This window comes from Camelus bactrianus, chromosome 4, assembly GCF_048773025.1.
Source record: "Camelus bactrianus isolate YW-2024 breed Bactrian camel chromosome 4, ASM4877302v1, whole genome shotgun sequence".
Classification (NCBI taxonomy): Eukaryota; Metazoa; Chordata; class Mammalia; order Artiodactyla; family Camelidae; genus Camelus; species Camelus bactrianus.
Window position 1 is genome coordinate 59,381,508 of NC_133542.1, and position 22,646 is coordinate 59,404,153.

Genomic DNA, 22,646 nt, shown 5'->3' on the forward strand with positions numbered 1-22,646 from the left:
TGCCAAATCTGGGAAGTTGGGGAGGGTCCAGCAGAGAGTGGATGCCCTGTCTGGCTATGGCCTCAGGGCTGAGTTGGGTGGGTATCAGGGAGGGTTGCTGCTTGAACCAGTGATTGTGACATGAGTGTGCAGTGGGCGGGCAGGAACCTAGCTGGGTGGAATGCCTCCTGATCTATGTATGCAGCCTCTTCTCAGATCTCTCTGAGGACACTGACTGATGCTGGAGAAGTTCTCTCCTGTTTCTTGCTGACTCTTTCCTTGACAAATGCCGTCTCTCTTCCCAGGCTGCTAATTTTCTTTATACACTGACTGATCTTTGCTTGTCTGCTTATGAATGAAGAGCCATACCAGTGGTTACCAAGCCTGGTATCATTTGCTGAAAATACTATTATATTGTCATTGGATGGTCTTGGCACCCATGTTGAAAATTAATTGACTGTACATATGTGAGTTAACTTCTGGGCTTTTAATTTTATTCCATTGATCTGTTTGTCTATCCTTATGCCAGTATTACACTGTCTTGATTACTGTTGCTATGTAGTAAGTTTTGAAATTTGGAAGTGTGAATCTAATTTTGTTCTTCTTTTTCAAGGTTGTTTTGGCTCTGTTGGCTTTGAGTTTCCATATAAAGTTTAAGCATAATATTTTATATAGGAAATATAAACCTGAGTTTGCAAAAATGTTTGATGAATATTTAAAGAATATTTTCTTGAAGAGGTACCAACTTATTAGCTTGCCTGAGGCAACAAATTATTAATCAACCTGGGATTTGGTCCAGAGTCTGGATGTGGTGAGTGATCATGGGAGAGAACAGGTGCCTTTCCTCCAGGGTGTCTGGGTTAGGTGACAGGCAGGCTGGACATGTTCTGAGGGCTGCGGGTGACTGGACATTGAGTGACACAACCCAGCTTTGTTTACAACTGTTATCCCCAAATGAACTTGTGCGATAAAAGCTATGGGTAGGGGCTCTGTGTGTAGGCTCTAGAGGAGGCACCTGGAATCTTTGGTTTGCTGGAGGGAGGTCAGGAAGAATTGGTTCTGAAGGCACAGCAGACTAAGGAATGTCATTAATTTGCTGGGCATTTTCTTTGTTTGTGTTTCTTGTGATAGTACAACATTAGGTGGGACCCCACACCTCTCCTTTCTCTACTTCTCATTAGAAGCCACAGAGATAAAGGTCCATTTTCAACAGTGAGAATGAAGCTTGGGAACAGATGCCAGGCAGGACATGTTGGGTTGTGTGAAGTCAGGCCCTAAGCTGGAGGCCTGCGACATGTCCCTGCCAGCTGCCCCTGGCTTGCTCTGCTGCTCTGAGCCTGGGACATTCCCTGGGCTTGGCTGGGAAACCCATCCAGCCATTTCTGAAGAGCTGATCATTTGCTGGTCAGGGTCCTCAGCATTTATCAGCTTTCCTGTCTTTTGGAGTCCATTTGCTTGGAAGCGTTCAGAAATTCTCAAAGTTTCTGGACTGTTGATAGCCCTTTGTTCTCTTTTCCAGTTCTACTCTCTATATTCTTTTTTAAAGAACTTTTTATTATGAAATATAATACACATACAGAAAAGTGTCTCCCCAAAGGATGTGCAAATATCCGTGTAACTTTCACTGGGGTCAGGATTGCCAGTATCCAGAAGTCTCATGTTTGATGTGTAGTTTTTTCTTTATCATTCCATTTAAAGTATTTTCTAATTTTTACAGTCATTTCTTCTTGAATCCATGGGTTATTTGGGAGTGTATTTCTTACTTTCCAAATATTGGGGATTTTAGTAGTTTTTTTGTTTATTTTACGTTTTGCTCAGAGAATATACTCTGCATCTTTTCAGTCCTTTGATGGCTCAGCTTTAGTCATTTTTTGTACATGTTCTGTGTGTACTTGAAAAGGTCTGCAGTAGTTGGGTGTAGTGTTCTTTGTACATGTCAGGGTTAGGTCAAGTTTGCTGTTCACCTTGTTCAGCTCTTCTGTATCCTTGCCAACTTCTCCCCACTTGTTCTATTAGTTACTGAAAAAGGTATGTTAAAATTCCTACTATGATTATAAATTTATTTATTTCTCATTATAATTCTGTCAGTTTTTCCTTTATATATTTTGAAACAATATTAAGAGCATACAAATTTAGAATTATTGTCTTTCTAGTGAGTTGACACTTTTATTATTATGAAGTCTTCTTTTATTGTTATGAAGTCTTCTCTTTATTTCTAGTGGAGGTAAAGTCTCCTTTTCCTGACATGAACATACTTTGGTTAATCATTGCTTGGCATATCTTTTCGCATCCTATTTCTTTCAAACTTTCTGTTTCTGTACTTTTTAGGTGTGCTGTGTATATTAGAAACTGCAGGCACAAGGTTGTTATTTTTTTCTTCTTCATGCAGACCTCAGATGGTATCTTCCTGTAAAAGAATGTTTGCTTCTGTCAGGTGCTTGAGGCCACTAGAATCTGGGATAACTTTAATTCAGTGTTAGGGATTGAGATTGAGTTGAGCTGCAGCCCTCCGAGGAGCTGTGTCTGATCATGGTTTACTCTATTCCTGAGGAGCAACCCTTTGGAGCTCCAACCCAGAATGTCAGGGTTCAGAAGGACCCCACCTCTTGGCAGGCCCTGGTCTCCAACTCCTGTTCCTTCAGCCCAAGAGGCAGCCAGAGACTCTGCTCGGATTCTCAGACTTTCAGTTACTTCTGAAATTTGAAAATACCCCCAGGAGGCAATTATCCCAGGAAAACATTAAACTTTATTCTGTGGACCGGCAATCCCCCCAGATCCAGCTTCGTAGTTCCTCTTTGTTTTATTATGTCTCTAAGAAGCTGCTTTTGAATATTTTGTCTAGCTTTTCCAGATTTCCTCAGTGAGCCTGTCATCCCAGGAATAGCAGTCCCTTACATATGTTTTCTAATTTTTCTGACTTGTTTTTTTCTTTTCCTTCTTTCCATCCTTCCTTTCGTCATTTCAGTGGGAGTACTTTATTTGCTAGGTGCTTCACATATGTTAGTTCATGCTTTTACAACAGCTCTGTTAGAGCTATATTATTATTATTCTTTCCATTTTACAGATGAGGAAACTGAGGATGTGGTGATTAAAGATCATCAGTGGTGGAATCAGGATCCAAACCAGGTCTTTCTGACTCCAAAGCCCATGCTTTGCTCAGAGTTCTATGCTTCCTCTCAGTTCTATGCTTCCTCTCTTGTGTTTTCCATATGAAACTTGTTCTGCTGGAAAACTTCATTTGATAGTGAAAAAATAATGCAAATGTAAAACATAATGAATATAAATGATTAACTTCATTGTCTGGCTCAAAGCTATCAGCAAGCACATGACAGGTGCTAATCATTATAAAATAACATAACTTTGGAGAAGTCTGAAATAGATAAGGATACTGAGTAATTTATAAAATGTGGTAAAACTGACAATTTTGGAATTAAACTTATATGACTTTATAGATGTAATTAAAAATTATAATAAAATCTAAAAGAGGATTAGGAAAGGCAAGATAATGTGAATTTTTTATATATTATGGTGTTGTACACAAATGTGTATAAAAGAAAATCATTTGTTCTGCAGATAAAGCATTTTCATGAATGTGCTGGGTTGTCCTTGGGTTAATGTGGGACATTTTCAGGTTTTGCAGTTTGGTGGTAGTGAGTATAGTTTAAATCTATCAAAATTCTTTATTAAGAAAATTAAGGACCTCAAAAACTGGAAGTCTTCTTTATCCTTAGCCATATATACTGATTTATCTTAGAACTGTATTTTCTTAACAATTTTTAAAATTGAAAAATTGTTTCCGGATTAAGATCAGATTTATGTCACCAACTGTGGAGGCAACATGGATATGATGCATTAGTTATCTAATGCTTCATAACAAGTGATCCCAACAGGTATTGGCTTGAGAAAACCAAACATTTATTATCTCACTGTTTCTGCGAGTCAGGAATTTGGGGATGGTTTAGCTGGATGATTTTTGCTCAGGGTCTCTCACGGTGGTCGCAATCAAGATGTTAGCTGACTTATACTGGGCAGCGCAACCTACTCCTGGAAGGAGAAACCGCTTGGGAAGCCACATTAACATCAGGTTTAGAAGGTCAAATGAACAGAGGTTGAACTGACCCATCATGATTTTTATTCCACCACTTTTGTTCCTCCAGTGGGTACCATCAAAAGCTAAGGCTACTTCTCCAAATGGAATTCAAGGTTCTCCCTCCTCAAAACAAGACACTTGAAATTCTGCAGGAGCTGTGTGGCTTCATTTCCCCCATATCACTGCAGCTACCATTTCTCCCTTAGAGGGCAGAGAGTGAAATCGATAGACACAGCATAACCTCTCTGAGTGTTAGCGGCTGGCTGGGTTCCATGTAGACCCAGCTTCCTTTGTACATTGGTCCCAATGTTATCTCCCTTCCTGTGGCTTTCAACAGTTGAAAAGTTCTTAAATGGGGAGTGGCTTTGGGGGAGAATTAAGTTTGGGGATGACTGCTGCTCCATGATAGCCAGGCAAGTCCCCTGTAGGTGTATTCTCTGCATACCCCGTGGGCTCCTTCCAGGACATGATCCTGCTGAACCCTGAGTCCAGCAGTGGGTGCAACCCCCATATCCTTGCTTCGTTTTCTAAGTAGGTCTCTGTGTCCTGAGAGTCAGAGTTCATCTTCTATGGTCCTTTATATTTAGGAAGGTCTGCAGGTTGAATTTCCTTAGCCAGCTTCCATACCTTTTTCCCCACAATGTCCAGTGAGTCCAAAGCCCCCAAGTACTGTGCCCAGCAGAATTTAGGTTTGTTGCCTTCCCTGCACTTTCTGAAGCTCACTGTCATCCAGTATGTTCCCTGCCTTATGAGGCATGACTGTTCTCCTGCTACCTCTGGGCTCTTGCTCCCTGGTGCCCTCCTGCAGCCTCTGGGCACTAGTCTCTACCACTCTTTGCAACCATGGGGCTCTGTACCCAACTGTAGCCCCATAAGAACTGGGGATGCGCCCCCTCCAGGGCTCCTGAACACCCTCTAGCCTGAACTTCCAGCACACCCTCAGGCCACACCCTGAGCCTGGGGAGAAAGTGGGGATATTGACAAGACCAGAGATTCTGGGGACCTGTGAGGGGCTTGATTAGCTGGTATTAAGATCAGTTGAACGCCCCAGGGATTCAGCCTGACTTCCCTCCTCCTGGTGGTTCATTTCTCTAGACTTAGAGACATTTCTTGGAGCCTGCCCTCTCTAGCTTCCTCTTGGTTTTTCAAGCAGCCCTGTGCCTGATGGCTCTCACTGCTCCTGGACCCTGCGGCTGCATTGGCAGATGCAGTAGTGCACAGTAGAGGGCTGTGAGTGTTCTGGAAAACTGGTTCGGTGCACAGGAAAGAGTGTGGAAATCAGGGCAGAGCTCTGGTCTCCAGTTCTGGCTTGGCCAACCCTGGTCACTCTGGGCTCAGGGCAAGTCACCTTCCATCTCTGGGCATGACTGTTCTGGCTACCAGATGAGGAGGCTAAGCAAGGTGATTTTAGGAATCTCAGACATTTGATGCAATGGGCTAAGGGGAGAGGGCAGAGGGGCAGGAACGGCTGAGGAAAGGGTCTCATTCTTCATCTTGCCTTTCCTCATCTATGAACCTCAGGATAGGCTGGGGGCCTGGAGCCTGGTCTTCTGGGTTTGGTTTCTCTGCTGTAACAGGGTCTAGGCACCCTGGCCTTCCCGGAGGAGACCCGCTTGGCGGGGCCTAAAAGGGGAGCTGCGTGGAGCTGTGCAGACTCGTCTGATTTCCAAGTTGGTTTTTGCCCTGGGCCTGTCCTCTGCTCCAGCCCCACCCTTGGCCTTGTCCACGCCTGTGTCCTCACCACTGGGCTGCGAGTTCCCTGAGGGCGGCCAACGTTCAGATCTGCCCTTCCTCACTTAAGTCTTCAAGCAGGTGCCTGGCAGATGTTTGTCAAATGGAATTAGTGACCATTTGTGTTGGGAGATTTCTCAGTTCTGATTTTCTGGGACAGGGCTGTTGGAAGGTGACAGGCGCTGAGCAGCACAGGGATTCCAGGCCAGATGTGTCCGGGCCGCAGTTGGCTTTGCACTGGTAATATTTTCAGAAAAAAATGTGTCACGTTAAACAGAGATGCCTTTAGGTTGATGAGATCCAGTCCATGGGTACTCGCCCTGTTTGTCTGTTTCCAGCCTCTCTCTCCCACCCGACACTGGATCGGGCACCGTGTTTGTAGGAGGTTTCTCAGCTCTAGGAAGCCCCAGAGTGGTAATCGCTCAGACCTCCAGCTAATAATACCGTGGATTCTCCTGGCGCCTTTCATCCGAGGACCTCCTCACCCTCCAGCGTTGTCTGATCCCCACACAGCTCAGAGTGTGATAACCCCTATTATTAGCTCCACCTCAGCCGTGGACGTTGTGTCTGAGAGAAAGGAGGGTAGTCAGGCTGGAACAGGAGCAGGCCTCCTGGGCTTCTGAAATCAGTCTTCTGGGCAGGAGAACAGCAGGCGTTTCTGCTGGGCAAAGAGCTGGACCAAGGTTTGCTGGAGGCTGAACTGCTTGAGATTGTAGCTTAAACACCCTGAAGTATGAGGGGCAGGGTCAGAGTGGTTGGTGGATTACTGCGGAGCTAGGAGATGTGGAGCTTCCCTCCTTCTGTCCTCTGAGCCCTGCCTGCCCTTCCTCCAGCCAGCAGCCAAGCACAGCCACCAACCTGGGGCGTGTCCAGGGATGAACAGTTGTGACGATGAGGGATGTCTCACTGTGCCATGAGGAACAGTGGGAGGACTTTAGACTTTGGTCTAGAGGAGAGGGCCCGGAGATAGTCGAGTGAGATCCAGTCAGTGAAATTTACTGAGAGACCACTTTTGGCTCAGTAAAGCTGGAGCATTGAACAAGTAGGAGCTATGTCAAAGGGAAAGGGCTCCCACTGCAGGAAGTGAGCTCCTTATCACTGGAGGTAATCAAGCAGAGGCAGATAACTGCAAGACAGTGTTGTCATGGATGGAGTGCATGCAGGGCTTTGTGGCTTATGTGCTGGTTCGCAGCTGGCTGGGAAGCCCTGCCCTTCCGCCTTTGCCTCTCTAGTGTGTGTCCACTGGGGAGATGGAGTTCAGCAGCTTCTTGAGGTTCTAGGGAGAGTCTGTTTGACTGAAAGATTTTTCTATATGTCACTGAAAAAGAGGAGTGTGGTCCTCTCTTTCCTCTATCCATGCTGGAGAGTCTGTGAGGATGACTTGATGATTTGTTTGTGTGTGTGTGTGTATAAAATATATATATATAAAATATATATATATTTTTTAATAAAAATGAGAAAAGCCACGAGAAAAAAACCTCATCCAGCCTCTCATTCTTCACCTGTTTTCCAGCCCTGGTCCCTCCATTATCTTCATGTTTTCCCCTTTCCCTCCCTAGATTGCTTTCCCTTGCCTCCTCTCTCCTTCCCTTTCCCTTCTTTCTTTGTTTATTAGTTTATTTTTAATTATAGAAGTGCTATAGATCATGGATATATTTGTATTGTTACAACACCTACAATAGTGATAGACTGAAATTCCTCTTGATTTCCCTCCCTCCAATTCCCAGTCTCTTCCCTAGAGAAGATCACTGTTTTTAATTTGGCATCCTTTCAGACACACACACACATACGCACACGCACACACACAGAAATATATACCACATGTATTATTCTGCAATTTGCTTGTTCCTCTTAAAAACTTGTCTCAACATAAGTCGTAGCAATGTTTTCCTAGGTCAGTGTCTCAAGGCAATAGAAATAAAAGTAAAAATAAACAAATGGAACTTAATCAAACTTATAAGCTTTTGCACAGCAAAGGAAACCATAAACAAAATGAAAAGACAACCTACAGACTGAGAAATATTTACAAACGATGTGGATGACAGGGGCTCAATTTTCAGAATATACAAACAGCTCCTACAACTCAGTAACAACAACAACAACAACAACAACAACAACAAAAAACAACCCAATCAAAAAATGGGCAGGAGATTTAAATAGACATTTCTGCAAAGAAGGCATACAGATGGCCAATAGGCACATGTAAAGATGCTCAGCATCACTAATTATTAGAGAAATGCAAATCAAAACTACAATGAGGTACCACCTCACACCAGCCAGGATGGCCATCATTAAAAAATCTACAAATAAGGAGGAGGGTATAGCTCAGTGGTAGAGTGCATGCCTAGCATGCACAAGGTCCTGGTTCAATCCCGAGTACTGCCATTAAAAAAATAAATATGGGAGAGGGTATAATTCAGTGGTAGATCATGCTTACCATACACAAGGTCCTGGGTTCAATCCCCAATACCTCCATTAAAAAATAAGTAAATAAGCCTACTTACGCACCCCCCCAAAAGGTAAACAAAAATAAAGAGGAAGAGCAAATTATTAAAAAAATAAATACATAAATAAATAAACCTGATTACCTCTCCCCCAACAATAACAACAAAAAATCTACAAATAATAAATGCTGGGGAGAGTGTGGAGAAAAAGAAACCCTCCTACACTACTGGTCCTACACTGCTAGTGGGAGTGTAATTTGGTGCAGCCCCTATGGAAAACAGTATGGAGTTTCCCCCAAAACCTAAAAATAGAGTTACCATATGATCCAGCAATCCCACTCCAGGGCATATATCTGGAGAAAACTCTTAACTCAAAAAGATACATGCACCCTAATGCTCATAGCAGCACTATTTACAATAGCCAAGACTTGGAAACAAACTAAATGTCCATCAATAGATGAATGGATAAAGAAGATGTGGTACACACACACACACACGAATACTACTCAGCCATAAAAAAAGAATGAAATAATGCCATTTGCAGCAACATGGATGGATCTAGAGATTATCATACTAAGTGAAGTCAGGCAGAGAAGGACAAATATCTTATGATATCACTTATATGTGGAGTCTAAAAAAGGATACAAATGAACTAATTTACAAAATGGAAACAGATTCACAGACACAGAAAGCAAATTTATGGTTACCAAAGGGGAAAAGTAGGGGATAAATTAGGAGTTTGGGATTACCAGATACAAACTACTATATATAAAATAGATAAACAACAAGGTCCTACCATATAGGACAGGGAACTATATTCAATATCTTGTAATAACCTATAATTAAAAAATATGAAAAAGAATGTGTATACATATATATGTATAACTGAATCACTATGCTGTACACCAGAAACTAATACAACATTGTAAATCAACTACACTTCAATTAAAAAAAAAACTTGTCTCAACAATGTTCCCATGTCAGGACATATAGTACTCCCCCATTCTTTATCATTTCTTTTTTTTAAATTAATTTTTTGTGAAGGGTGATTAGGTTGGTTGGTTTATCTACCTATCTACCTGCCTACCTATCTACCTACCTACCTACCTATCTATCTATCTGTCTATCTGCCTGCCTGCCTGCCTGCCTGCCTATCTATCTGTCTATTAAGTGGAGGTACTGGGGATTGAACCCAGGACCTCGTGCATGCTAAGCATACACTCTACCACTGAGCTATACCCTCCCCACCCCCATTCTTTATAACGGCCCATACTACTCCACAGTACAGCTATAGATGGTTCATTTAACCATTTTCATACTGATAGAGATTTTAGGTGTTTCCAGTTTTTTACGGTATTGTACTGTCAGCCTTTGTGCACAGCTGAATTTTTCTCTGTGGTAGTTACCTGGAAGTATAATTGTTAGTTTGAATGATAAGAACATTTAAATGTAATAGATAGTGTTAGAAATGACACTCCATTAACACTTCCTCTGATAGGGTATGAAAGTATCTCTTTTCCTGAATCTTGATCAATATTTGACATTATCGTCCTTTAGATTATCTTCCAACCAGATTGGGGAAAAATGGTATTTTATTGTTAATTTGCATGTCTTAGATCTCTGTGAGGCTGAGCATCTTTTTGTATATTTATTAGCCATTTTGTCATTTCTGAATTTCCAATGCAGTGTCCTTTGCCTGTTTTTCTATTGTATTGTCTCATCATTTTGCAATATGTGTAATGGTTACAGACATTTAAAAAGTCTTAGGGAATCAGATCTATCTATCTTTTCCCTGTGGCCTCTGCATTTTGTGTCTTGCTTAAGAGGGCCTTCTCCAAGCTTAAAAGCATGTTTAGGGGCTCTTCAGTGTTCTCTGGTCCAGAGCACCTCAACCTTGAATGTGCATGCAACCCCCTGGGGTTCTTACTAAACTGTGGAATTTAGTAGGCCTGGGCTGGGGCTTGAGATGCTGAATTTTAAACAATAGTCCAGATATTTCTCATGATGCTGGTTCTGGGACCTCACTTTGAGCAGCAAGGCTCTATGCCAAGGTTATAGAAAGACTCCTTAGCTTTCCTTTAGGGAGGTCAAGATTCTATGGAAGGGTTGGGGGCAGTAGCATTGACTTTGAAGGATCTCTCTGCCCAAAGCTGGTCTCTTATCTTTTGCTTTTCCCCAAACTCATTCATCCTATGTCCTTGTATTGTTGTTGCCTTCCCAGAATATAGCTAGCTGTCTGTCGCAGCTGGAGAGCTGTGGCCAACCCCTCAGCATGGACTCGTGACTGAGGCCAAGGATCCTTAGCTGTCCAGTCTAGCGTCACCATGATATGGGTGCAACAGCTTTTCCCACTGTCAACAGTGAGAGCTCTCCAGGACTGACCCGGGCTTCCTTGTGAAGTAGTGAGCTCCCCATTACCAGAGGGGTGGAAGCCTAGGCTGGTAAACCACCACTGGAGGTGCTGATGTGTAGAGAAGCCTTAACTAGATGGCTTATGGGCTCCCTTCCAACCCAGAGGCTGTATGAATCTTTGAATCACTTCACAGGAACAAAAGAACATTCCTGTCACCGTAACTCCATTTTTCCCCTGGCAAGGAGACGAGGTGAAACTGTCTCTCTCGTTGTTTCCTCAGGTCAGCTGAAGCTGTCCATTGATGCCCGGGACCGGGTTCTGCTGCTTCACAGTGAGTACAGCGGTGTGCTGGGCTCATTGGGGAAGGGGAGGGCCACTCAGCCTCCCACGTGGAGCCAAGGACGGGTGGTCATGTTACCGCAGTCAAGGTTTCTTTTTCATCTTTGTATAGTGTCCTGCCGTGTGTCCATTGGAAAAAACTGGGTATTCACTTGGGACTCCTAGGGACCTTACCCTGGTCCTGCCCCAATGTGGATTAAGTTCACGGAAGGCTGGAGCCATCCCCAAGCACCTCAGCATCCTCCTTGGCCCCGGTGGAGCAGGGCCTCAGAAGAGCTTCCCTATTCTCCCTCCCTTCCTCCCTTCCTCCCTCCCTCCCTCCCTCCCTTCCTTTCTTCTCTCTTTCTTTTTCTCTCATCCATTCACTCATTGATTGATGGCAGCATAGTGTCAAAACTAAGGTCAGACTGCTTGCATCCAAATCCTGGCTCTGCTAGTTTTCGTGCTGGCTGACGGTAAGCAAGCTCAGGCTCTCATCTGCTGAATGGTGAGACTAATACCCATCTTATGGGTTGTAACAAGGATTAGAGGAGTTAATGTTAGTAAAGCGCTTAGAACAGTGTCTAGCATGTGGTAAACCCTCTTTTAGTATTTGTTAAATAAGATAGAAAACCATAAATTCCAAAAATAGTGCTTGAGCTCTGGCCCTGTGCTAGGGATTGGGGACACCAAGGAGAAGCACCCACCTCTGTCTAGGTGGCGCTGATAGGATGGCAGGGAAGACCTGGCAGAGGGAGTGATGTCCACACTCCATCCTGAAGCAGAAACCGGCCTGAGCCAGGCAGAGGGGAGCTGGTGGGCCAGGTACTCCATGCAGGGAGAGCAGCAAGTGCAAAGGCCTGAGGTCAGAGACAGCACAGTGCACTTGAGGACTGTCTCCATGCCTGCGGCACAGCACAGGAAAGGGCGGAGGTGTGAGCTGGGGCGGGGCCAAGAAGGTCCTGTGTGCCACCCAGAGGATGTTACCATTTAACTGCCATTTATCCATTTGTTCATCCTTCCGTCCAGCACACAAATAGTTACTGAGCTTCTGTCATGACTCCACTCTTCCGTTTGGCCCAGCAGGCCCTGCCTGTCTCTTCAGCCTCCCTGGTTCTTGCTGTTCAAAGCACCCTCTGCCCCTGTTCTGTCCAGTTATGTGCCCTCTGCCCCCCAACCTTCGCAATGCATCATGCTTGCTCATGCCCGTGTGCCTTCACATCCACTATTCCTTGTGTCTGAGCCTGCCTGCTTTGTGAACTGCTTTTGAGAAATAAATCTCCCTTCCTCTGATTTTGTAAGAAATAGGCCCACCTTAATCTCATTAAGACTCAGGAAGGAAGACTCCTTTTGCCTCATTTTTCCCCTCCAGGAATCACCCCCGACCCACCTGCAGGACTGAGTTCGTTGCTTCCTCCTCTGTGTCCCCATTGCAGTCCGGACTACACTGTACCATACTGGTGTGTCCAGGCTCTTTCTTCCCCAGCAGACGGGGAGTGTAGTGAGGGTGGGGGCTGTGTCTGCCTCACCTCCATGGGGGGCCAGGGAGACCCAGTTCTTCAGTCCTGGGTCCTGCCCTCAAAAACCACACCTACCTGAAGAATGCACACAGGAACAGTAACTAGGATACCAGGCAGAGTAGACCAGCAGGCGCCTGGGGTCCTCCGGTCCTGGCCATGAGGGGCCCAAGGTGACGTTCCCAAGGACCAGCAGAGGGGGGCTCTTTGCCTGCCAGAGCCTGTCTCCAGCTGTGCAAACAGTTTTTACAAAGTGCATCTTGGCCTCCCCTACTCCATTTGTCCAGCACAGTTTGCTTTGGCTTCACCCCAGTCTCAGGCCCTTCATCCCTTCCAGCCTGTTACCCTCTCTCCTTTGGCTTCCCAGGCCTCACGCCTCAGACTACAGGAGCTCTGTCTGAGCGAAGCCCTAGGGCTCCATCAAAACTGAACACGAGAGAAAATAGAAAAGAGTCAGCTTCTGCCAGGCTTGCTGTCTGCTTTCTGCAGACCTTAGGCAAGTGGGCCACACTTGCTTTTGTGGCCAGACCTGCACCCCACCTCCACCTATCCCTTGCCTTTATTTATTCTCGTTTTCTCTAGCAAACCTTTATTGAATAGTTACTCATTTGCCAGACACTCTACTGAACACCTTAGACACGTTATCTCACTTAATCTGACAACTACCATGTGAAGTGGGTATTATCATCACTAGCCCGTTATTATCCCCGACCCCTTACAGAATGGCAGCTGCAGTCTCCTGGGGGCAGCAACTTGCTTGGGCTCACGTGGCTAGTGAGTGGCAGGCTGAGTTCTCCAGCTTGGCCCCTCCATCCCAGGAGGCAGTCTGGTGTGGTGGAAGGAGCACTGGACTAGGAGTCAAGAGACAGGGATCTAAACCCAGCTCTGTCATTCCCATTGCTCCGAGACTCTGGGCAAATTTCCTACTGTCTTTGGGCCCCCTCCGTAGCCTCATCTTCCCTGTTAAGTGAATGGTTAGACTCAATGAATTTTATGTTCCTTTCTCGGTATAGGATTCAGGAATTGAATGCCCCCTGTAATGCCTCGGTGCAGGTGCTGCCTGAGCATGGAAGATGGTGGGAGTGGGCTAGACCAGAGAGGGGTTGCTATCCAGTGGTTGTCATGCAGATTAAGAGCCCGGTGATGATCCTTCCCACCCATCCCAATATTTTAATTCTCTGTTTAGTCATAGAAGGCAGAGGCCTAATGAGCAAGGAGCCTGGTGTCTGTGATTCCTACGTGAAGGTATATGATGACCTGGAGGTGGGGGTGGGTATGGGTGGGATGGGGGTGATGAGGGACCACATCATTGGACTGAGTTCCAAGGTCCCAGCACATCTGTGGGCCTGGGGCCATTTGAGGTGGCAGCTACAGTTATACATCATTTGGTCAGTAGGCATTTGTTAGGCTCTGAGCTAAGGCAGACCCCTTCCCTTGGCCCGGCTTGGTCCCTAGGGCTTCCTGCAAGAGCTGGAAACTTATGGGTGATCTTGTACATCACCATGGAGGTGAGCACCTTGAGCGTGTGGATGACAGAAATCCACAGGTGATCCCAAGCCATCTCATGAAAGCAACATTTTCACCCCTCTCCTCCTGTAGAGGCAGGATGGCCAGGTTTGGTTAGTGGAGGGGAGGGAGTGTCTCTGAGGGCTAGAAGGGCTATCTGAGTGGAGCCCTTGCAGTGAAGACAGAGGCCTCCCAGGGGTGGGGGGCCTACTTCCAGCCAGAGCCAAAGGCCTAGCGCCTCCCAGAGTTTGGCAGCTGTTGTCAGGTGCAGGCTCTGATGCACCACTCTGCATTCTTCCTGAAGCCCCCAGGCTGGTCAGAGGCCCCCGTGGGCCAAGACAAGGTCAGGAGCAGGGTGGGAACCTGAGACAGGGGATGAATGGCATTAGAACTAGAACGTGGATGGGGGACCTTGGCAGAGGCTGGCCTGGAGCCTCTTGGGAAGGGAGCACTCAGCAGTCGCTGGGAACTTCAAAGAGAAGAGGCCTTGTGCTTTGGGGGAAACCTTTCTGCTTGGAGGAAGAGGAAAGATGGTCAGGTTGTGCTGCATCTCCACCTGGGCCTGTGGTTGTCTCTTTGTTACCACCCACTATGAGGGCCTGTCCTAGCATCTGACTCCAGGGCCTCCTGCCCAGGGCTCCACATTCTTCCCCAGCATCTGGTTGAGGACTCCACTCTGTCCTCTGCAGAGGCTGATCAGAAGGACACCTGGAAGCCTATAACTTGGAGATGTGCAGAGTCAGCCGCTGGGCTTAGGGGATTTTGCTTGGCTCTGAGCTCAGCTAACCCTTCCTTTTCTCCAATTCAAGATTTCTTTGATCCCTGAAGATAATCGACTACACCGTCAGAAGACGCGGGCTGTTCCAGACTGCAGAGACCCAGTCTTCCACGAGCACTTCTTCTTGTAAGAATCTGGTGTAGCTGGGCCCTCAAGAGGAGAGGGAAGGAGTGTTTATCTGGAAACAGCTCTGTTTGCCAAATCTAGAACCAGATCTAAGCAAAAAAAAACAGTGACTTCTAAAGGATGTCTTTGTTTTCTCATTCACTTGTGTCTTTGCATCCCTGGCACTCAGCCCAGCAGTGAGGTTCACAGTGATAAGGTATCACGTGGCTGGTTCTCATAACTAAAATGCCCAGCCTGAGGCTGGCAGCCCCTGAAAAAAGTAGAGCATTTCCCACTGTGCATTGGGCCAAGCTTTCTCCTTTAGCAGAAGGAATTTTCCAAGCTGAGGGATGTTTTGCCTTCCCACCCACCTTTCCCCAACTTGCTAACCTTTCTGAGCCCCGGCTTCCTTATATGTAAAATGGGGCTAATAATAGTACCAGCCTCAGACAGCGGAGGTGTAAATGAGACGGCATAACACAGAATGTCAGGTGTTATTGTTTTATTACTATTTCTTGCCCTTATCCCTGAACTCCAGGGCCAATGGGAAGATAATGGACAATGTGTATTTTCCTATTGGTGAAAATTAATAATATTTTGTTGTTTTCCTTGTCATACCAGGTAATCTTGCTTATTGTAGACACATAGACAATATTGGTAAACAAAAAGAAGAAAACAGAAAACACTCCTAGTCCTGCTACTCACTGATGTGTTTTGTGGTGTTTCTTTCCAGAGCTTTGAATTTGTGTGGGTGTGTGTTTACAAAAATGGAATTATTCTGTGAAATTCTGTTGTAACCTCTTTTTCATCCTCAGCAATGTAATGTAAACTCTTTTATGAATATAAGTACTCACCTCCCACACTCTTTGTGCTCTGGTTTATTTAACCAGCTCTTGACGGCTGGATGTTCAGGTTATTTCCAAAATTTGCCATTATGATGGACTCTGTGGGTCTGGACTAGAGCTCGCCCCTACTAACCCTCTGACTGTCTGGTTTGCTTTGCAGTCCTGTCCAAAAGGAATACGAACAGAAGCGCCTTCTGATCACTGTGTGGAACAGGGCAGCTGACTCCAAGTGAGGGGAACTGCTGAGCTGGAGAAGAGATCCTGCTCTGGGCTCGTGGGTGACAGTCAGGTGGCAAGCATATAGCAGGGGCTCAGTTAGTGCCTGTTGGATAAATGAATGGTAGTGGCATTGCTAAATTTGAGAGGCTGCCACTCTCCTGAGTGCCTGTCACTCTAGGTGATATCAAGGATCATGTTATCAAGGTGCATTTGTGAGCCCTTGGTATCAGCAAGACACTGTTGGCCACTGGGGATGCCAACCAGCCTACCCAGGGATTCTGCTCTCAAGGTACCTGTTTTCAGGAGGGGACACCAGGGTCTGCATGGAGGCAGATGTCAGTAACAACATGCCCAGGCTTACTTCTGCAGCAGTAGAAGCTCCATGAAAAATGGGCCCGTTTCTCTCTTAGTCACTGTTGTACCCCGTGCCTAGCATGTAGATATTTGGTAATTATTGGTGGAATGAATAAAAGAATAAAATGAATAGTAGGACAGTAAGTGTGGAAAGAGGGAGAGCTCATCATGGGCTGAGGGCAAGGAAGGCTTCATGCCAAAAGTGGGATTTTGCCAGTTCTTTTTTATTAAGTTGAAGTATTGTTGGTTTACAATGTTGTATTAGTTTCTGGTGTACAGCATAGTGGCTCAGTTATACATACATATTCCTTTTCATATTCTTTTTCATTATAGGTTATTACAAGATATTGTATATAGTTTCCTGTGTTATACAGTAGGACCCTGTTGTTTATCTATTTTACAAAAAGTGGGATTTTGAACTCAAGGGAGAGCTGAAGAATAAGACAAGGAGAGGAGGTTGGGAAGGGCATTGCAGGCAGGGGTACTGCATGAGCAAAGGCAAGGAGGCAGGGATATGTCCTTTCCCAGGACACAGGAGGCCAGATGTGATCATCAGCCATGGCAGCTGGAACAGAGCAGAGGAGGAGTGCTGAGTAGTGAGGGTGAGAATTAGCAGCTCAGTGAAGGGGATGAGAGCACTTGACTGCATGGCCCGCTGTGAGCAGCAGGGGCTCATTCAGCTGGTGCAGCCCAAAAAATCTGGGAGACTCTGTGGTTAGTAACATTTGCCCAACAATCGTAGAACCACATGGTGACTGGAAAAGGGCCCAGGTGGATGAAAATCAGCTCGACTCACCAGCTTAGACCCAGAGAATATTTTGGGGCTCCATGCTTTTTAGTGCCCTAAATTTGATAGTATGCTTTTAAAGTGGAGCCTTATTCAACCTTCAGAATGAAGGATTTGTCTTTCAATAGAGCATCTCCTTGTTATCATGGGATGGTGCTTATGGGACTGTAGACCTCATTCACTGGCCATTTCCTGGTTACACATGTGGTAACATTGCTGCAAGTGCTGGGGACACATGGGATCAATCAGAGACTGTCCTGCTCCAGAGAAGATCACTGACAGAGACTTGGGGGTGTGGGTGATGAGGAGGATGCCACACACCATTTACTGGGTGTTGACCGCAAGCCAGGGTTTAACAGTGTATTATCTCATTTAATTCTTAAAACAACTCAAAGGAAAGTATATTTTTGTCTTCAGATTTCAGAGAAGGAAGCTAAAGCTAAGAAATGGAGTAACTTGCCCAAGGTGACATGGCCTGTGAACAGTAGAGCCAAGATGGGAGGGAACCCAGGCATTTAGATCCCGGAGTCTTCAGTCTCAACACTATACTGGACAGAAGGAGGAACCAGTAGGGCACAGAGAGCAGGGCAGGAGTAGGGAAGGATCTGCAAACGCATTGGTATTGCCAGAGGGTCAAGTTCAAAGTAGGGACTGGCTGGAGGTAAGATGAAGAGGTTGGCATAAACCGCATCAGATGATTCTGTAGATTGTTTTTGTTCTTTTGTTTGTTTTACAAGAGAACAAATCCACACTTATATTTATTTACTTTTCGATAAATTTAAATCCGTGAGAAGCACAGCATCACCCAGATTCTGTGTCCAATGCCCTTAGCCAGAAGGTTGCTTCTGAATTTGGCACGAACCGTGCTGCTGTTTCCATGAGCGTGAGCTACCTTTCCCCAGATTACTCTGGTTTTGTTTGGTTTTCCCCCAGGAGTTAACTGTTCTTTGCTTTGTACATATAAGCACATCTCTTGCCTAGATAGAGTTCAGTTTCATCTTGAGTATAAACACCTTCAGCTTTAAGAACTGTGTGCTCCCTCTGGTTCCAGAGACCCCAGTTACGGCCAGCAAAAATGGCCTTGGATCACAGCTTCCAGACGTATTTATCATTTTAGAAGTCCGGTTCTCAGCAGGCCTCCACAGGTCCAAGATGGCTAAAAGAGTTTAGATTTTCTTTGGAGCGTGAGTTTTCTCCTTTCCAATAGTTCTCAATCCCGGCCGTGCATCAGAATCACTTGGGATGCTTGTGAGGAACACAGGTTCCCAGGTATCACATCAGATTGATTAAACCCAAATCTTCATGGGTAGGTCCTAGGAATTTGCATTTACACAAGTTCTCAGGGTGAACCTCATGCAGCCAGCTTGGCATTTGGGAATCTGGTGATAGGGAGATACTGAAGGGTTGTTGAGCAAGAGAATGACAGATGTATCTAGATCCGTCATTCTGGGAGGTCTTTGGAAGGTTGGGGAGGAGCTCGGAGATTCTTGTGGTGATCTGTGAGAGAGATGATTTAGGGATATAGAGGAAGGAAACAGACCCAGGGTATAATTTAGGAGATTTAAAACAGTAGTACTTAGTGGGAATTTGGCTGTGAGAACAGTGGGAGAAGTCAAGGATAACTCCTGGGTCGCCGTGATGTCTCCAACTAAGCCAGAATGTACTGGAGGGGAAGGGGAGCCAGCTTTGGACACTGTGAGATGGAGGTTCCTGGAGGGCAGCCAGCTGCGAGCTGTGTAGGGGTTGCCTCTGCTGGCCTGGAGCTCAGGGTAGAGAGAGGCCTGTGGCCACAGCGGAGATGGGGGAGCCATGGCCGCCAAGGTGGTGGGTGAAATTTTGAGCAGGTGAGACCACTGAGGAGGACGGTGGGTGCCAAGGACCAAGGGTCAGGATCCTGTCTTGAAGGGATGGGCATGGGAAAGAAAAGCCCTGAAGGAGACAGAGGAGGAAGAGGGACAGAAGGATGCCCAGCGAGCCCCCTGGACAGAGGCCAGGGGTGGGGCAGGTGCCAGAGGCAGACACCAAACCATGGGAGTCGCCACTCCCTCCGCTGTGACGCTCTCCTGCGAGACCAGAGCGAGCCAGGAAAAATGCTGCTGGAGAAGACACAGCAGTGTAGTTGGCGGTATTTGGAAAAGAAAGCGAGGCTGGGGAAAGTGAGTCAGCACCCAGTGAGGCAGCGTGACAGAGGCAGTGTCTCCACTTGTTGCCTATTTTGGGAAAGTGAGATTCCTTATTAAACAAAACACAGTCCAACTCGTGGTCACAGTCCCAACCCAAAGCTCAAGAGGGACAAAGCAGGCCCAGGCAGGCCTGCTTTCCGAACAGATGGCCCTGCCCAAGGTGCCAGCACCACAGTGACCGGCGCAGCAGGTGGGAGGCGTGGAACACTCCACCTCTGAATGAGAAGGCCTCTGAGCTGGAGGAGACGGACAGAGTGATTGCCGGAAATTTCCGCCCTGCTGGTCACTCTCAAATCAAATTGTGCTTCTCTGAAGGACGGACAGTCAACTTGACAACATGAAGGACAATTACAGAAGGAAGGAAACAAACATTTGTGAACTCTTCTCTGTGCCAGGCACTTTACATACATTATCTCATTTAACCCTCATCACAGTCCTGAGAGGCAGGAATTATTATTGTCCCTCTCTTCAGAGAAGAGGAAGCTGAGACTTATGAAGGGTAAGGAACTTGCCCGAGGTTATATAATAGTTCACGTTTATTAAGCACTTGATGTCCACTAAGTGTGTGGACACTAAGCATATTCCATGCATTGTCTAATTTAATCCTCACAGCACCATATAAGGTAGGCATTGCTAGTGTCACTCTTTTAGAGGCACAGAGAAGTTAAGTAACTTGTCCAAGGTAACACAGCCAGGACATAGTGAAAACAAGATGCAAATCCAGGTAGCTTGGCACCAAACTCATGTACTGGAAACCACATTATAGTGTACTTACTTGACCAGCTCACACAGGTGATAAACGGCTCCAAGGCCACACCCTTTCTGTGTCACTATGCTTGTGCCTCAGGCTTCAGGCTACTTCCCAGAGCATTTATAATGTAGTTTTATATAAACTACATCCAGCTGAATATGTGACAGATGCATTTTGAAACTGATAGGGGATAAAAGAGAAGCATCTGTTTCACGAATTATCATGATTCTTCCAGTGATGGCTGTAAATTTGTATTAGAGAGACAAGATGATCTACAGAGAAATTCTGAAGAAGGGCTGGATGATTTCAGGCTCACATGGTGATCACAGCGGGAGCTGAGGAGAACCAGGCCTCAGAGCAGTAGATCTTGGCTAAGCTCTAACTTGCTGTGAGACTGTAGGTAGGTCCCTTCCCCACTCTGGGCCTCAGTTTCCTCTTCTGTAAAATGCAGTGATCGCTAAGGTTTCTTTCAGCTTATAGGTTCTGTGAGTTTTTAAGAAATTATAGACATTTTCAAATGTATGCAAAAGTAGAAAATATTATATAATAAACGTTCCTATACTCATAGCACAGCTTTATCAGTTACAAATATATGGCCAATTTTATTTCCTCTATGTCCGCACCTACTTTCCCCTCCTCCAGTGGATTATTTTAAAGCAAACCCCAAACGTCATCTCATCTCAGCTAATATCCTTCTAAAGATGGCTTTAAAAAACAACCACAATGCCATTATCACATTTAAAAATTAACAGTAACTCCTTAATATCAGTAACTGTGGAACTAAGCTATTTTTTTAATTGAAGTATAGTCAGTTTACAATATTGTGTCAATTTCTGGTGTACAGACGAACTAAGCTATTTGGTAAAAGCTGAACTGAAACTTCTAGTATCAATCAGAGCATTTTCAGAAGTTGTGGTCAGAGAACAATCGTAGAGAAAGTTGTAATGTTATACACCAGGTTTAAAAAAACCTCAAACACACACAACATACATTTGAAGAACATAATCTTTTATACTAGTGGTAACTACATATATGGAGAGGCTGCTTGCTATGTGTCACACACTATCCTGGGTACTCTAAGTGTACCCTTTCCTTTAGTCTATTTTATAAACAGGACCTCATTGCCAAGTACAGTGCTGTAATGTTAGAGAGCTTGTGACCTGAGATGGGGACTGAGCCTAAGGAAAGAAAAAATGAATGGAAAAATATGTGTGTAGTTTAAGCCATCAAATTAAAAATAAATTGAGATTGAGTGGGATAAATCTGCAGCAGAACTAGGTTAAAGGCCCCTGAGAGAAAGAATTAAAGTACATTCCCTCAAAATAATGCACTTTCATTTTGTAGCAGGTCTCCTATCCTGTGTTCAGAAGTAAACTGAGCCACGTACAGTCATCCCTTGGTGTCTGCGGGGAATTGGTTCTGGGACCCCACTGGATGCCAAAATCCGTAGATGCTCAAGTCCCTTGTGTAAAGTGGTATAGCAAAGTCGGCCCTCCGTACCTTTGGGTTCTGCATCCTTGCAGGAGGGCTGACTGCTATTCCCTATGAGTGTTCCATGAAGCCTTACCTCTGAGCCTTTCTACTGGCTGTTCCTGCTGCCTGAAATGCTCTTCCTATCATTCTCTCTGGCTTAACTGTTTAGGCTTTCTTTGTGTATCTCAGTCCTAAGCACCTCTGTCAATCTGTCAATCTGTCAGTATATCCCTTGTATTGCTGTCTTAAATTGCTGTTTAAATTCCTGCATGTTTGTCTTGTTTCCTTAATGCTGAGGCTCCTTGCCCAGTATCTGCCAACCATAGACATGATGGATTCATCCATCTGCCAAGCCTTCACTTAGTGCATCAAGCCCTGAGCTCAGAATTTAGGATTCAGAGGTAACCAAGGCTTGACCCCTGAGACTTTGTGCCTGGAGAAATCTCAGGTGGTCTCAGAAATCTCAGGCTCTCCCGTTTATTACCTGACTGGTATATTGCAGTGTACTCAGTTTGCATGTAAAAGGAGTCTTTCTTCTTCCAAAGGTTTTCAAAAGCAGGCTTCAGAAGTAGCTAGTTGAAGAACACTTAGAAGGTCCTGCTTATGGATATAATTGTGACAGTTTGCTTGGCCTGAATCACCATGAAATTATTGGAGGCCCCTTAGCAGGAAGCAAAGCTCATGGGAGGCTATTAACCATTTAGCATTCTCTAAGCACCAAGGAATGAAAATTCCACTTACTGAAGAGCAAGGAGAGGCAGCCCTTATTACAGCTAAAGCATCGTGCCTGGAGATTTAGAAAGTTGCAGCCATACCCAGTGTGAAAAGAAAGTGCACAGCAAGGCCGTGTGGGCACCTAGATACCAGTTGGGTTGCTCTTGAATGGGTTGACAAACAAAACTAAATCAGTGATGAGGACTTTGGCAAAGTCTTGACAAGGCTTTCCTGGAACAGCAGCTCAGGTCAGTGTCTGCCGCTCATCATGGTTGCTGCAGCTGCCCTTCCATTAGTGCTGACTTGGCCACTTCCCAGGAGGGAGGAGTATTTGTTTTTGGTGGTGGGTGGGGAGGTGGATATGGAAGAGTCGCTCTAATGGAGTGACTGCACTGTCCTCTATGGGTAGATTATTAATATGGCCTTGTATGATGAGAGGGGGCAAGGAAGAGCGGGGAGCAGGTGGACCAGGCTGTAGGAAAGGGGAGCAGGGAGAGAG

The 22,646-nt window shown here is 45.6% G+C and overlaps 1 protein-coding gene and 1 pseudogene across 7 annotated transcripts in view; one reads left to right on the forward strand and one right to left on the reverse strand.

The window, feature by feature from the left end:
• Positions 1-22,646, forward strand: part of RGS3 (regulator of G protein signaling 3) — a 135,090-nt gene that overhangs the window by 17,060 nt on the left and 95,384 nt on the right. For all 7 annotated transcript variants that reach the window (XR_006725582.2, XM_045518258.2, XM_010957213.3 and 4 more), the window contains 4 exons: positions 10,878-10,928; positions 13,619-13,677; positions 14,748-14,842; positions 15,827-15,895. Coding sequence is in view for 6 of the 7 variants with exons in the window: in XM_045518258.2 (XP_045374214.1) it covers positions 10,878-10,928; positions 13,619-13,677; positions 14,748-14,842; positions 15,827-15,895 (274 nt within the window). In the remaining variant the exon portion in view is untranslated. The remainder of the gene's footprint in view (positions 1-10,877; positions 10,929-13,618; positions 13,678-14,747; positions 14,843-15,826; positions 15,896-22,646) is intronic.
• LOC105070757 (large ribosomal subunit protein eL33 pseudogene) lies at positions 17,805-21,475 on the reverse strand (annotated as a pseudogene).